The sequence below is a fragment of the Pistacia vera genome, unplaced genomic scaffold (assembly GCF_008641045.1).
Source record: "Pistacia vera cultivar Batoury unplaced genomic scaffold, PisVer_v2 Contig309, whole genome shotgun sequence".
Taxonomy (NCBI): domain Eukaryota; kingdom Viridiplantae; phylum Streptophyta; class Magnoliopsida; order Sapindales; family Anacardiaceae; genus Pistacia; species Pistacia vera.
The window spans coordinates 949,997-964,999 of record NW_022196123.1 but is presented as its reverse complement, the minus strand read 5'-3'; the positions used below and the strand labels follow the sequence as shown (position 1 = coordinate 964,999).

Here is a 15,003-nt window from a genome sequence, read left to right as displayed (position 1 = left end):
TAAAAAATGGAAGAAAGATTTCCAGCTGTCGTGACTATACCCCGACACTGTGCTACGACATGGTTGGTTCTGAACTAAGTGCGGCGGCATGGTTGGTTCTCGTCTAAGTGTGCTGCAGCACAATGCTTCGGCATGGTCCAATTCCTCTTTTAACCTTGCATCATTCTTTAGCACTCCAGAAATGCTGTTGTTTTAGCATGATAACGATGGAATTTGGAAACGTGGTAAACATATGAAATTTATCCCTTTAAATCATCTTTTCAACGGTTGAAAAATCATCTCGATACAGTATCAATAGCTCCAGTTATAGTTGAAACACCGAGGTGTGCTCAAATTGCATCGTAATCTAGAATCTCCTCTTTAGTTCAAAGCTCCATAATTTCTTCAATTTAACTTCGATTCTCGATCCGTTTATTTCTAGTCGTCGCAAATTCTCTTGCCAACATCATCTCTCATTCGAATATTATTTTTAAGCTTTATTCCCTTAAAACCCAACAAAAATACCCGTGGTCCCGAAAAGTGCATTTATGAAATAGTTAAGTCAATTCATGCGAATTAATCCTAATTTCCCACAAATGATACCTATATACCACTAAGTATAAGTGTATTTTCAAGCACTTATCACAACCCCCAACCAGCTTCTTGCTAGTCCCTAGCAAGGTAAGCGATCTAAAGATGTCTTCTAGCTTGAAAATTAAAATAAAATAAACCTAAATCTAATCTACCCCAAATCACTAGCGTAGATTGTCACGGTTGCAATTAGCGTATGCAACAAGCCTTTAAACCCCTAGGTGGCCCTAGTTGGACGAGTTGCATTCTCGTGAGGGATTCCAGCGATGATACCCACAAACATCCATACTAGACCTAAACTAGACTCGAAAATTAAAAACAAACCAACAAAACATTAGTCTCCGGATATACATTTGTCTCAAAAATTGCATACAACACACAACATAATAGATAGTAAAACATCACCCAAGCCCAAAGGTAACTCAAAAATCAATTTCATTTTCATTATCAACTCTCACACATCAATCATTCCACAAACCCGTTAATCTCAAAACCCGGATGATCACATGCACAAACTTTACAAAAAAAGAATTGATCTCAAAATTTAAAAAAAATATAATATAATGTATAGAATCAAATTCCATAGGCTCACTTTTCAAACTACTCTCCACTATTGCAAAATGATCACACTACCTCGGATCAAATAGGTCTTTATTAAGCTTGCAATGTTAGGCTAGGTTATGAGGTTATGAAAGAACAGAAAAGATAAGCAAAAAGAAGAGACTCAATCCTATTTCTTTCAAACACTTTCATTCACGCACCATCATTCTTCTTTACACCCAACTTTTTCCACCCTTCATCAAAAATAATTTTATTGCATCATTTACACTTTGCAATGTTTCTCAATACTTTTTTCTTTCTTTCTTTCTTTGGTTCCTTTCGTTTCTTCTTCTCTCTCTTTTTTTTTTCTTCGGAGAAAGAAAAGAAAGCAAAAAATGCTACCCCAACTCTTGATTAAAAAATACTCCACAACCCCCAACCTATTATTTTGAGCACATTCGGAATAAATTGAAAATCTTCAGAAACCTTCACCCTCACTTCTTGTACTTAGATTAAGTCTGTTAAAAATTAAAGGGTGGGAATGTGTTTTTTGCTCAAAATAATGGTGGGTTAATTTAGATTACATGAAAGAAAGTCAAGGCTAAATGTGGTTAATAATGGCTCAAAGGGGTAGCTAGCGATAATTTAAATAAAGGGTTGGCTTGAAAGACTCAAACGTTCCAAAGATAGCCCAAATCATACCCTAAGTAATGTGCATTCTGGGATTTCACCTCAAGTCATTATTAAGTGAGTTCTAGAATTTGTTGAGATCGCAAAAATGTCTATGAAAATTCACACATAACAAACATCACTAAGCCTTAAGACAAACCAACCAAATCATACCACATAGCATGAGAGTCTCAAACTAGATGAAACTAATTATTTGAAGTTACCCTTAAACCTAAGCAACATTTAGCATCTTCTAAACATTACATGTTATCACAATTATAATCATATCATTGACATATAAATTAAACCCTAGACTAATACAGCAACAACAAATGTAAATACATACTTAGACATAACAAATAATTAATATTTCTATGTCCCAACCTAAATTGGGCAATGTCCTTTTTTTTTTTTTTTTTTTTTTTTTTGTTAAGTAAGTAAATAAATTAAAAAAGAGAAGAATGTACAAAGGCCTGATAAAGGGTGACCAGCCTATTTTGGGACATGCCCCAAAATAGGAATCAAAGGAAACAAGCCTACAAACGGCCATTCACTCTTGGGGTTAATCTTAAACCACAAAAACTAAGAAGAGAGCAAAGAGAACAACAACAATTCCGCCTACCATAGGACACCTCCCTAGGTTAGGATCATTTTAAAGAAAAACACAAGATCAAACTCGTTACAAATGATAAAAACACAACCAAGCAAAAACCATTCTGCATAACGCTCCATAATCCAGTCTTCAAACAGTGTCAGGAACTAGAGGAACATCTTTGAAAATAGATCTAGGAAGGCCCCAATCATTCGCCAACTTCCTATTGCTATAGGATACTTTGACATTCCTAAGATCCATAGCTTTGTCTCTCACAACACTTTTGATAACATCAATTATGGTGAAGGAATCCTTATAGTCACCCTAAAAATCCATGAATTTCGCTCCCTCCAAATCCAATAAACCGTAGCCCCTAAACAAAGCCTACCCAAAGTGAATTTTAGGCTCTTATCTTTTCCTTGCCAAATGGGGGATGTAATCATGCCAGGGTCTAGCCACATAGCCAAGGTCAGCAAGCATAAGGATCTTACTCCAGATAGACTTAGAAAAAGAGCATGCAAAAAATAAGTGGTCAAGAGATTCCATAGATGAGTTTACAAAGGCAACAAAGAGCATTAGTAGTAGCCCCATACCTCATCAACCTTTCCTTTGTAGGTAATCTCTCCTTAATAGCCATCCATAAGATCATAGAGTATCTTTGGATAGCCTTTGAGAACCACACCAAGTCACACCACTCAACTTTTGCTCTTCTTCCTCTAATAGCTTCCCAAGCCGATTTGGTAGAGAAATCCCTCGAAGGTGAAGGTATCCAACAAATCTTGTCATCAACATTGGAAGGTGTGAAATTCATAGAGTTCCTCATATTAATAAGAGCCCAAGAATTGGCACTTGGCCACTTCCAATTGCATCCATCAATCACAGAACTCACCTTAGCATCCTTAGCAATCCTTGCATCATAAATAATCCTTTCCCTATAGACGCAAACAAGGGGGCCGTTCGAGTGCCAGTTATCAAACCAAAAAGAGGTGGTGTTACCATTGCCAATGCGACATTTGATATTCTTTCTAGCCATTTCCCTATTTTTTAGGATATGTCTCCATGACCATGTACAATTTTGGGGAATGCTGGTGTCCCAAATGCTTCTATTTCTCAAAAGATGAATTCGGACCCAAGAGACCCACAAAGTATGGTTTCTATGATTGCACAGGTTCCAAATATGTCTTAAAGAAGCGGCGAGGTTCCATTCCTTACATTTCATGAACCCAAGCCCGCCCTCATTTTTGGGTACACATACCTCTTCCCAAGCTATTCTAGCTTTGTGTCTATTCATATCAACTCCGAACCAAAGAAAAGCTCTCAACCTAGCATCAATTTCCTTCTGAATTTTGGCAGGAAGAATAAAAAGAGACGACCAATAAATCTGGATACTCCAAAGAATCGACTTAATCAAAATAATCCTCCCCGCATAGGATAAAAACCTACTTCTCCAAGAGGTAACCCGAGCCAAGATTTTATCCAAGAGAGGTTGGCAATCCCCAAAGGTTAACTTAGAGGTAATAAGGGGTACACCTAAGTATTTTATAGGTAGAGTAGCCTCGACAAAACCTATCAAACTTAAGAGTTCCATCTTCTCATTGTCATTCACACCAGAAAAGAAGATATTGCTCTTATCCGGATTAGCACTCAATCCTAACCAACTTTCAAAGATAATTAAAGCATTCTTAAGGAGAGATAGAGAAGTACCTTTGGCTTTACAAAAAAACATGAGATCGTTCACGAAACAAAGATGAGTCAGCCCCATTTTCATGCATCTCCAATGAAAACTAAAGTTCGGATTAGCCGCCACTCTATTCAAGAGCCTTGAGAGAACCTCCATAGCAATAACAAACAAGTAAGGGGATAACGGATCCCCTTGTCTCAGCCCTCTAGAGCTCCCAAAGAAACCCACCAGCTCCCCATTGATGACCACCAAGAACCTAGGAGTAGTGATGCATTGGGATATCCAATTGACAAGTACACTCGGGAATCCAAAACTCTTAAGGACTTGTAAGAGAAACTCCCAATTAACCAAGTCATAAGCCTTCAATAAATCAACTTTCAAAGCATAACTTTTCTCCTTGGCCAAAGCTCGATTGTAGTTGTGCAACAGTTCTTGGCATAACAGGATATTATCTCCTATTCTCCTATCACCAACAAAGGCTGCTTGTGCCGGGTCAATGAAGAGAGGTAAAGCACTCTTAATTCTATTTGCAATGATCTTGGTGATACATTTATAAATTATGTTGCAGCAAGAAATGAGCCTGTAGTCCTTACACAAAGAAGCATTATCACACTGGGAATAAGAGCAATTGAAGTACAATTTCCCTAAGAAGCTTGCCCTCTTTGAAGAAGTCTTTAATAGCCATAGTCACATCTTTGCCCACCACATCCCAAGCTTTCTTGAAGAAATAAGCACAAAAACAATCTAGTCCAAGAGCTTTGTTATTGCCCAAAGAAAACAGAGTGTTCTTGATTTCCTCATCCATCACTTCAGCAGTCATCCTATTAGCCATATCACTAGTGATGCAAGGTTCAATAAGTTCTTGTAAACCTCGGTAGTCCCTCGCACCCATCGGCTTCTCAAAAACTCTTTTAAAGTGGCTGACAATTTCCTCCTTAATGCTCAAAGGGTCTTCAAAAACCATGTCGTTATCACTCTTAAACTTGGTTATTCTATTTCTATTCTTTCGGCCATTCACACATTTGAAGAAGTAGCTTGTGTTCTGGTCACCCTCTCTAAGCCATTGCACTCTAGATTTTTGCCTAGCTAAAGATTCCTCATCGCGACTTAAAGATTTAAAATTAAAAGCTTTGGCTTTTTCCTCAAGAATGAGGTTCCCTTCAAGAGGATTAAAGGCAAGAGCATGCTGGACCCTTACGAGGTTTTCTCTAGCTTCAATAACTCTTACCGAGATATTCCCAAACTCCCTCTTGTTAAACACTTTTAATGCTTCTTTGACTCTCTTCAATTTAGTGACCAATTGATACATAGGGGGTACCCCTAACTTCTTCTTCCCAAGCCTTACTAACAATGCTAATGAAATTTTCATGGTGAGCCCAAAAGTTGAAGAACCGAAATGGGATTTTCCTAGGTGAAGACATAACCCCACACTCAACAATACAAGGAGAATGGTTCGAAATGCTTGGGGGGAGGAAATTGGCTATGGAATTACCAAACACACAGCCCCACTTTTCATTCACAAGAGCTCGATCAATCTTAGTAGTAATCCTATGCTCCCCTTTTCTCATATTACTCCAAGTGAAAAAGCTACCCATAAACCAAAGGTCCTCAAGCCTAGTCTCATTACACATATTATTCAAGTCTGAAACATAACTTCTCCACCTATAGGAACCCCCAATTTTTTCATGCCCAAATCTCATCGCATTGAAATCACCCATAATTACCCATGGTATTTCCTCAAAATCTTGAGCTTTACCCATCAAGTCTCTCCATAATTCTTTCCTTTCTAGCGAACCATTGGAGCCATATACAAATGAGCAAACAAAGAAGTAATTAGAGTCCAGAATAACAACCTTACCATGAATGGCTTGAGCCGTAGATTGTATGACTTTGAACCTCACCAAACTAGGATTCCAAGCAACCCAAATTCTACCATTAGGGCAGCACACATAGTTATGGATAACATCCCATCCCCCAAATGTCAAGGACTTAGTAACCTAAAAATTTGGTTCACAAACTCTAGTTTCCAAAATACCACAAATTGCAATTTTATTGGAAGAGATTAGATGTCTAACCTCTTTTTGTTTCAAAGGGGAATTAAGACCCCTTACATTCCACGAAGCAAGCTTAATCATGGGACGGCTGGGCACTAGGAACTTCTCTCACCTTTCTGGCTAATCTCCTCATTTGGCTTTTAGAAAGACTTCTGTTCCCCTCCTTAAGACCTTCCTTTTCATCTACTCGACTTCCCCTTTGGCTTTTATAATTATTCATATCTATTCCTTGATAATTTATGATAAAAATAAAAATAAAAGCAGAACTTGTGTTGTGTTGCCTAAGTCTAACATTGCTTTCTCAATCCTTGTGTTGCCTATGATGCATGGTACGGTGAAACTACCCGAATCTTTGCACTGTTGGAAGCTTTCTTTGCAAACTTCTAAAACATCTTCTCCCATGCTCACCACCTCGTTTCCCTTAAGTTTTCTCTTGTTGGTGCACAATTCTTTAAGAAATTTCGCACTTGCTTTATTGCATCCAACAAAGGAATGCTGACATGTACTTTTCTCCAACTTCTTTCTCATCATTTGTCTTCCACTTCTCAAGAAATGGCACTAGCATTCTCCCTTGCGTTACTAAAGGTTGGGAAGGAAGCTTTCCAGACCCATGAGCCTCTAATCTTCCAACAGTAGTAGCCAATCGACTAACTTGGCTTTTCAAATTCTTGATTGGCATTTTTGTTTCTTGTTAGAACTTGAGATTCTCTTGCTGAAATTGAAGAGAGCTAGTTGCTAATGATTTTACCAAGTCATTCAAAGACTTACCTTGAGGTTGGGAAACATTTTGGGGTTTTGCTTGGCATGGTTGTGGAGCTCATGGGTAAGGGAAACCGGGTGGATTATTAGTGACAATAACTTGTTGATCTCCTCTATAGCTAAGGTTAGGGTGATCCCTCCATCCCGAATTATAGGTATTGGAAAATGGATCCTACCTTCGCCTTTGTTTTCCTTGGTATCCTCCCATGGCATTTGCTTGTTCCGAATTTGCCTCTTGAAGGGTACGACACATATCGGTAGGATGTCCCACATTCGAGCAAATTCCACGCGTCCTCATCACTAGCGCTATCAAATTACTCAATTGTTGATAAAGATTATTGGATATCCCCACTTCATTTACCTTCCTTGGTGGTGGATCGGATCAAGTACCAATTCTTGACAGTTTGCCGCCACGGGTTCAATTAAATTCCTTCCTTCAGTAGGAGTTTTATCAACAAACACCCCATTTATTTGTTCCATTTAGGACACAATTTTTGCGTCATTTATTTGATGATGCGGACAGCCAGCACAGAATTTTTTAAACCTTTCCCAATATTCATATAAGTTTTCCCCATTAGGTTGCCAAATCCCACAAACTTCTTTCTTAATAAGTGTGGCTCGAGATGCTGCCAAAGAAAATAGGAACGCCCAAGTAGTTATGGTCTCGGATGCGAGGTGATAAAGCCATTCCTTAGCACTATCTGATAAAGAAAATGGGAACGCCCTTAACTTCATTTGTTCCTCCGTTGTTCCATTTGGTTTCCTACTCGAGCACACCACACGGAACTCCTTAAGATGGTTGTGTGGATCCTCTCCCGCTAAACCTCTAAAATTGGTAGAAGATGAATCATCCCAGATTTAAGCTCAAAAGCTCCCTCTGTCGTATCATTGTATCGAATGCATAAAAGTTGTCGGTCAAGGGTTGGTGTAGCCATCTCTTTGACAGTTAGATTAGCCATCTACTCTTGATCAGAAAAATCAGAAGAATCACTTTTGAGTGGAAGATCAGTATGGATTGCTTGATCGAGAGTTAATCTATGCAAAGGTTGTCGCAAATGAGTAACAGGTTGAATTAGCTCAGAATACGGATTCGATCTCAAATTGTATCGCGAGCTCATTCACCAAAAACACCTACAGCTAAAAAACAAAGAATAAATAAACATTGAAAAATAATTAAGTTAATGAAAATCCCCAGCGACACAGTGCCAAAAATTGATGCGTGCAAATGCAACACCTAATGTTACCTCCATGATCACGTACCATATAGTGCGCCAAGCCAGGGTTCCCTAGGAAGGGCAATCAAAGGTTGATTCTACTCAAATTCTTTTTTTTTTTTTTTTGATAAGTAATAATCATATTAAAAAAAACAGAAAATGTACAAAGGCCTAATAAAAGGCACCAGCCTATTTTGGGACATGCCTCAAAAATAGGAAACAAAAAACAACCTACAAACAGCCATCCGCTCTAGGGGTTTATCTAAACCCCAAAGGGAGATAAACACCAAGAAAAAGAAGAGACACACCAAAATCCCACCTACCATAGGACACCTCCCTAGGTTAGGATCATTAAAAGAAAACACAAAATCAAACTCTTTACCAATGAGACAAAACAACCACAAAAACCTCTGCGTACCCTCTGTAATCCAATCTTCAAACGGTGTTGAGAACTTGAGGAACGTCTTTGAAAATAGATCTAGGGAGGCCCCAATCATTCGCCAACTTCCTATTCTGTAGGATGCTGTAACATTCCTAAGGTCCATAGCTTTATCTCTCACACACTTTTGATAGCATCGATTATGGTGAAAGAATCCTATGGTCACCCCTAAAACTTCGCGAATTTCGTTCCCTCCAAATCCATAAAACCGTAGCCCCTAAACAAAGCCTACCCAAAGTGAATTTTAACTCTTACCTTTCCATATCCTTGCCAATGGGGATGTAATCATGCCAGGGTCTAACCACATAACCAAGGTCAACAAGACTAAGGATCTTGCTCCACATAGACTTAGAAAAAGGGCATGCAAAAAATAGTGGTCAAGAGATTCCATAGATAAGTTACAAAAGCAACAATGACATTAGTAGTAGCCCCATACCTCATCAACCTGTCCTTTGTAGGTAATATCTCCTTTATAGCCATCCATAAGATCATAGAGTATCTTGGAATAACCTTTGAGAACCACACCAAGTCACACCACTCAACTTTTGCTCTCCTTCCTCTAATTGCCTCCCAAACCGATTTGGTAGAGAAATCCCCCGAAGGTGAGGGTTCCAACAAATCTTGTCATCAACATTCGAAGGAGTGAATTCACAGAATTCCTCATGTTAATAAGAGCCCAAGAATTGGCAGTTGTCCACTTCCAGTTGCATCCATCAATCACAGAACTCACTTTAGCATCCTTAGCAATCCCCGCATCATAATAATCCTTTCCCCATAGTACAAACAAGGGGCCGTTCGGGCTAGTTATCAACCAAAGAGAGGTGGGGTTACCATTGCCAATGTTATATTTGATATTCTTTCTAGCCCTTTCCCTATTTTGAGGATATGTCTCCATGACCATGTCAATTTTGGGGAATGCATATGTCCCAAATGCTCGATTTCTCAAAAGATAAATTCGGACCCAAGAGACCCATAAGTATGGTTTCTGTGATTGCATAGTTTCCAATATGTCTTAAAGAAGCTGCGAGGTTCCAGTCCTTAGATTTCATAAACCCAGCCCGCCCTCATTTTTGGGTACACAACCTCCTCCCAAGCTATTCTAGCTTTGTGTCTATTCATATCAACTCCGACAAAGAAAAGCTCTCAAACTAGCATCAATTTCCTTATGATTTTTTGGAAGGAAGATTCAAGAGGGACGACCAATAAATTTGCACACTCCAAAGAGTGGATTTAATCAAAATAATCCTCCCTGCATAGGATAGAAACCTACTTCTCCAAGAGGCAACCCGAGCCAAGATTTTATCCAAGAGAGGTCGACAATCTCCAAAGGTAAGCTTAGAGGTAATAAGGGGTACACCTAAGTATTTGATGGGAAAACTACCCTCGGCAAATCCTATCAAACTTAAGAGCTCCATCTTTTCATTGTCACTCACACCAGAAAGGAAGATATTGCTCTTATCGGGATTTGCACTCAATCCTGACCAACTTTCAAATTCCAAGGCCTTGGAAGTCTAATGCATCCGGTAAGTTCTCTATAAAATCGGCCTGGGAGGTTACTCGTGTGCACCAACACCGAGTAGAGTGGCATCACATTGTATGGTTCCCAAAAGCTATTCCACAACACTCCATGATCACGTGGATGGCATGTAAGGATCAGCTACAGACTAGGGACAAACTGATGAGGTTTGGACTAGCTTCTAGCAATGTGTGTTGTTTTTGTAATCATGGGCAAGAAACGATCGATCATCTCTTTCACCCAAAGGATTTGAAACCGAATCCTTGAGCTCTCTTCTCTTGGGTATGTCACCTGGCCTTGGAATGATTATGTTGAGCACATAGCTAGTAGGTGGAGGAAGAATAAGCTAAAGTACTTTATAGGGAAGCTAAGTTTGGGAGCCACCGTTTACTCTATTTGGAGAGAGATGAATAGCCAGATATTTGGTGGGGAATGCAAGGATGCACATACTCTCAACAACTCCATCAAAAATGTGGTGAGGGAGAGAGCTATGGACCTTAGCAAGATCCTAAAGAATACCTACAATAGAAAGACTTGCCGAGAAATAGGGTCTTCCCATATCTATTTTTAAAACATCCCATAGGAGCTAATTTTATGGATTGTTGTTTTGTGATGGGTTTTCGGTGGTGTAAGGGGATTTGGTTTTATGACATCCCAGCAGTTGATTGTGCTAGAAGAGGCTACTTTGGCTATTGGAAGACTTGGGGTGTTGATCTAATGCTTTGTCTTTGTGTCATTAACAGGCCTTACCTTGTTAATGTCCATGTTTATGGAATTCTCTTTGTTAATGCTTATGCATATGGGTTTTGTACTCTGATGCTTTTGAAGCTAACCCAGGACATGTCCTGTGGTAGGTGGGATTCATTGTATTCTTTAATCTCCGCTTGGTTCCATTCCTTTGACAAGAGGAATGGGAAAAAGAGAAGATTAGGGGTAGACTTAGATAGTATCATTCCTTTGCTCCTTACCCAAAGCTTGTCCTGAGGTAGGTTGGCTGACTTTTTTTTTTTTTTGTTAAGTAAATATATTAAAAAAAGAGAAGAATGTACAAAGGCCTGATAAAGGGCGACCAGCCTATTTTGGGACATGCCCCAAAATAGGAATCAAAGGAAACAAGCCTACAAATAGCCATTCACTCTTCGGGTTAATCTTAAACCACAAAAACCAAGAAGAAAGCAAAGAGAACAACAACAATTCCACCTACCATAGGATACCTCCCTAGGTTAGGATCATTAAAAGAAAAACACGATATCAAACTCGTTACAAATGATAGAAACACAACCAAGCAAAAACCATTCTGCGTAACCCTCCGTAATCCAGTCTTAAAACGGTGTCGGGAACTTGAGGAACATCTTTGAAAATAGATCTAGGGGGGCCCCAATCATTCACCAACTTCCTATTGCTATAGGATACTTAGACATTCCTAAGTTCCATAGCTTTGTCTCTCACAACACTTTTGATAACATCAATTATGGTGAAGGAATCCTTATAGTCACCCCTAAAAATTCGCGAATTCCGCTCCCTCCAAATCCAATAAACCGTAGCCCCTAAACAAAGCCTACCCAAAGTGAATTTTATGCTCTTACCTTTCAATTTCCTTGCCAAATGGGGGATGTAATCATGCCAGGGTCTAATCACATAGCCAAGGTCAGCAAGCATAAGGATCTTACTCCAAATAGACTTAGAAAAAGGGAGGTTGGCCGACTTTTAGGCCTTTTGTACATTCTTTCCCCATTCTATAAAAGCTTACTTACCCAAAATAAATTCCAAGGCCCGATCCAAGTTCCTAAGTTATCATGTATGAAACCCTTCATGGCATCAGGCTAATCCTCCTCCAGTATATTATCTACCAACTCTGAAAAAGAGTGAAAATTTTACCTGATTTAATTTGCTATGTGGGTATATGTTCTGAAATTTAATCTTTGACTGAGCTCGTGCTTCTTTTTTTTGTTTTCTTTTCACCTGATTTCTATGCTGCTGTAACATAATTAATTTGCTTTCCTGTGAGATCCATAGTGCATTTTTTCCATTAGACATTCTGATTCCTTATTTATTTTTTTAAAGCCTGTTACAAGGACTTCGTTGCCAAGGACACTGGGAATTGCAGTCTGCGTTACATGAGGTGCACAATCAATCAGGTGTTGATCAAATACGTAATATACACTGGTGGATGGTGTTTTATGTGCAAAAATTTATCCTTTAAATGATCTCATATAGTAAGGCTTTGGAGCAAGATTTACAAGCTGAAGTATTTGTGAATAAGTTAACTCCATCAGAAGCAATGTCTAGTATTCCACCTCCCGCTCCACAGAGAGACAGATTGGATACCCCCAGCAATAGGGAAGGGAAGAATAAAAAAAGATTTCAATCAAAGAAGAATAGGAGGGATGGGAAGAATAAACGGCCAAGGACTAGTGAGTTTCCCCAATGTCAGAAATACGGGAAACATCATCCGGGAGAGTGTCTCTAGGGTGTGTGTTTTAGATGCCGACAGCCCGGACATACGATGAAAGACTGTAAGGCCCCTCCTGCATCCACAGCATAGACATCTAGAGGTATTAATGCTTTGGTATTTACAGTTGCACAGAGTTTTTTTTTTTGTTAAGTAAGTAAATAAATTAAAAAAGAGAAGAATGTACAAAGGCCTGATAAAGGGCGACCAACCTATTTTGGGACAAGCCCCAAAATAGGAATCAAAGGAAACAAGACTACAAATGGCCATTCACTCTCGGGGTTAATCTTAAACCACAAAAACCAAGAAGAGAGCAAAGAGAACAAAAACAGTTGCACAGAGTTACTGGTCAGTTTTTATTTCACTCAGTTCCCCTTTATGCATTAGTTGATTCTGGAGCCACAAACTCATTTATTACACATGGGATTATAGAAAGATTGGGTTTAAAACCTATTACAGTAGATCAGCTCATTAAGATAGAATTGCCAGATGGTGATAGTGTGGTAACTCAGGAGATGCTTTCAGGGGAGTCTATAGCAATCCATGGAAGGATGTTAACAGTGGATTTGATTGTATTTGGTATGCCCGATTTTGATGTTACTTTGGGCATGGATTTCCTAAGGAGATATGGAGTAGAGATTGATTGCTGAAAAAAGAAAGCAAAGTTTAATCTTGATGAAGACGATAGGTTTAGTTTCGGAGAGGGCCACCAGCTAAGTATGTTGATTAGCAGCGTAAAAGCCAGAAAGATATTAAGAAAAGGGTGCTCCGAGTATATTACCCATGTGGTGCAAAGTAGTGTGGTCCCTCGATTAGAGATCTAGAATATGCCAATAGTCCGGCAGTTTCCAGATGTATTTCTGAATGATTTGTCAGCTTTACCTCTAGAAAGAGAAATAGAGTTTAGCATTGAGTTGGCACCAGGGACACCACCGATTTCTAAAGCCCCTTATCGTATGGCCCTAGCTGAACTATAGGAATCGAAAAAGTAGTTCCAAGAACTCTCCGGATGGGTCGCTATGGATGTGCATAGAATCCTTCATGTCCATTAAAGCCCAAGAATAAGCTGTTGGCCATCTCCACCTTGTCGCATCCTAAATGTCACACACCTTAGCAAGATGATGTAGCCCTGAATCATACACAATGCGGCTTCCATATCTATCCTTGAGAGGGCCTCTTGGATGCCAATTATCATGCCAAACATAGGTTGCTTGACCATTTCCGATGATGGCTTTGATGTGCTCTCTAGCTTCCCTTCTGAGTTTCAAAATGCTCCTCCAAGCCCAAGAAGCATTCGAAGGTATTAGAATCTCCCAAAAGCTCTTCCTTGCCCAGTAGGTTGCTTTGATCCACTCAACCTATCCGGAGCCACTATGTATTTGATTAAGGTTCCAAATATGTCTCATCATGGCTATCTTATTCCAATCTTTAGCTCTCCCAATCCCTAACCCACCTCTCTAAGCATATTTCCAGAATTGAAGAAATTCTGGATCACTTTAAAAAAATCATTACCTACAATATCCGAGGCTTTTTTAAAGAAAGAGCTTTATAACCATTCAACCCTGGTGCTTTGTCTTTACTCATTTCAAACATGGTTTCTTGAATCTCTTCTTTGGAAACCTCACTAATCATCCAGTTGGCCTCCTCCTCCAAAATAACAAGGGTGATAAGTTCCTTCATGCCCTCATAGGAAACATCCACACACTTATCTTAGAAAAGGTTGGAGTAGAAAGACACAAACCCCTCTTTGATTCTATCTTGATTACTAGTAACCGAATCTTCCCCAATTTCCAAGGACACAATCCTATTTCTATTCCTGCATCCAGCAATCGATTTAATGAAGTAAGAAGTGTTGACATCCCCTTCCCGTAACCATTTAACCCAAGACTTTTGCTTGGCTAATGATTCTTCAGCTTTTGAAAGCTTGACCATCTTTTCCACCTTAACTTTCTCCTCTTACAAAAGAGCACCATCAACCAGATCCATAAAAAGCCTTTCTTGGACTTGGGCAAGATCATCTCTAGCAAATTTCACTCTTTCCAAAATGTTCTAGAACTCCTTTCTATTTAGTCTCTTAAACTCAACCTTCAACGCTTTTAGCTTAGAGACCAACCTATACATGGGGTTACCGTCCACCTCCAAACTCCACACTCTCTCCACCATAGGTAAAAAGTCCTCATGCTCCACCCAAAAATTGAAAAGCTTGAAGGGGGATTTCCTACCTTGAAAGTTCAGCCCACTATCAACCACCATTGGGCAATGGTCCAATATGCCAGGAGTAAGGAAGGAAGCAAAACAGTTGGGAAACTCACATCTCCAATGCTCGTTACACATCACCTGATCAAGTTTGCGCCAAATCCTCCTATTGAGCTCTCTTTTGTTATTCCAAGTGAAGAATGACCCAATGACATTAAGATCATCAATATCAGCTTCCTTACACATGTCATTAAACTCTTCACATTATCAATTCCTTGTATTAGAACCTCCCTTCTTTTCCTGGCAAATCTAATCGCATTA

At 39.3% G+C, this 15,003-nt stretch overlaps 1 protein-coding gene across 1 annotated transcript; it reads right to left on the bottom strand.

The window, feature by feature from the left end:
• Positions 1-4,659: 4,659 nt before the first annotated feature.
• On the bottom strand, positions 4,660-14,418 carry LOC116136063. Its single transcript, XM_031421780.1, has 4 exons — positions 14,260-14,418; positions 13,596-13,844; positions 5,545-6,049; positions 4,660-5,459 (listed from the first exon to the last, which is right to left on the bottom strand). Exons 1-4 carry the CDS (start codon positions 14,416-14,418, stop codon positions 4,660-4,662), a joined length of 1,713 nt encoding a protein of 570 aa, XP_031277640.1.
• Positions 14,419-15,003: the final 585 nt, after the last annotated feature.

Coding starts and splice junctions, on each gene's coding strand:
- LOC116136063 (XM_031421780.1), bottom strand. CDS start 14,418: ATGGTCAAGCTTTCAAAAGCTGAAGAATCATTAGCCAAGCAAAAGTCT. Junction 6,050..13,595: donor GGCTACATCATCTTGCTAAG/GTGTGTGACATT, acceptor CCAAATTTTTAG/GTTACTAAGTCCTTGACATT. Junction 5,460..5,544: donor AAAGTGGGGCTGTGTGTTTG/GTAATTCCATAG, acceptor GTCTTCACCTAG/GAAAATCCCATTTCGGTTCT.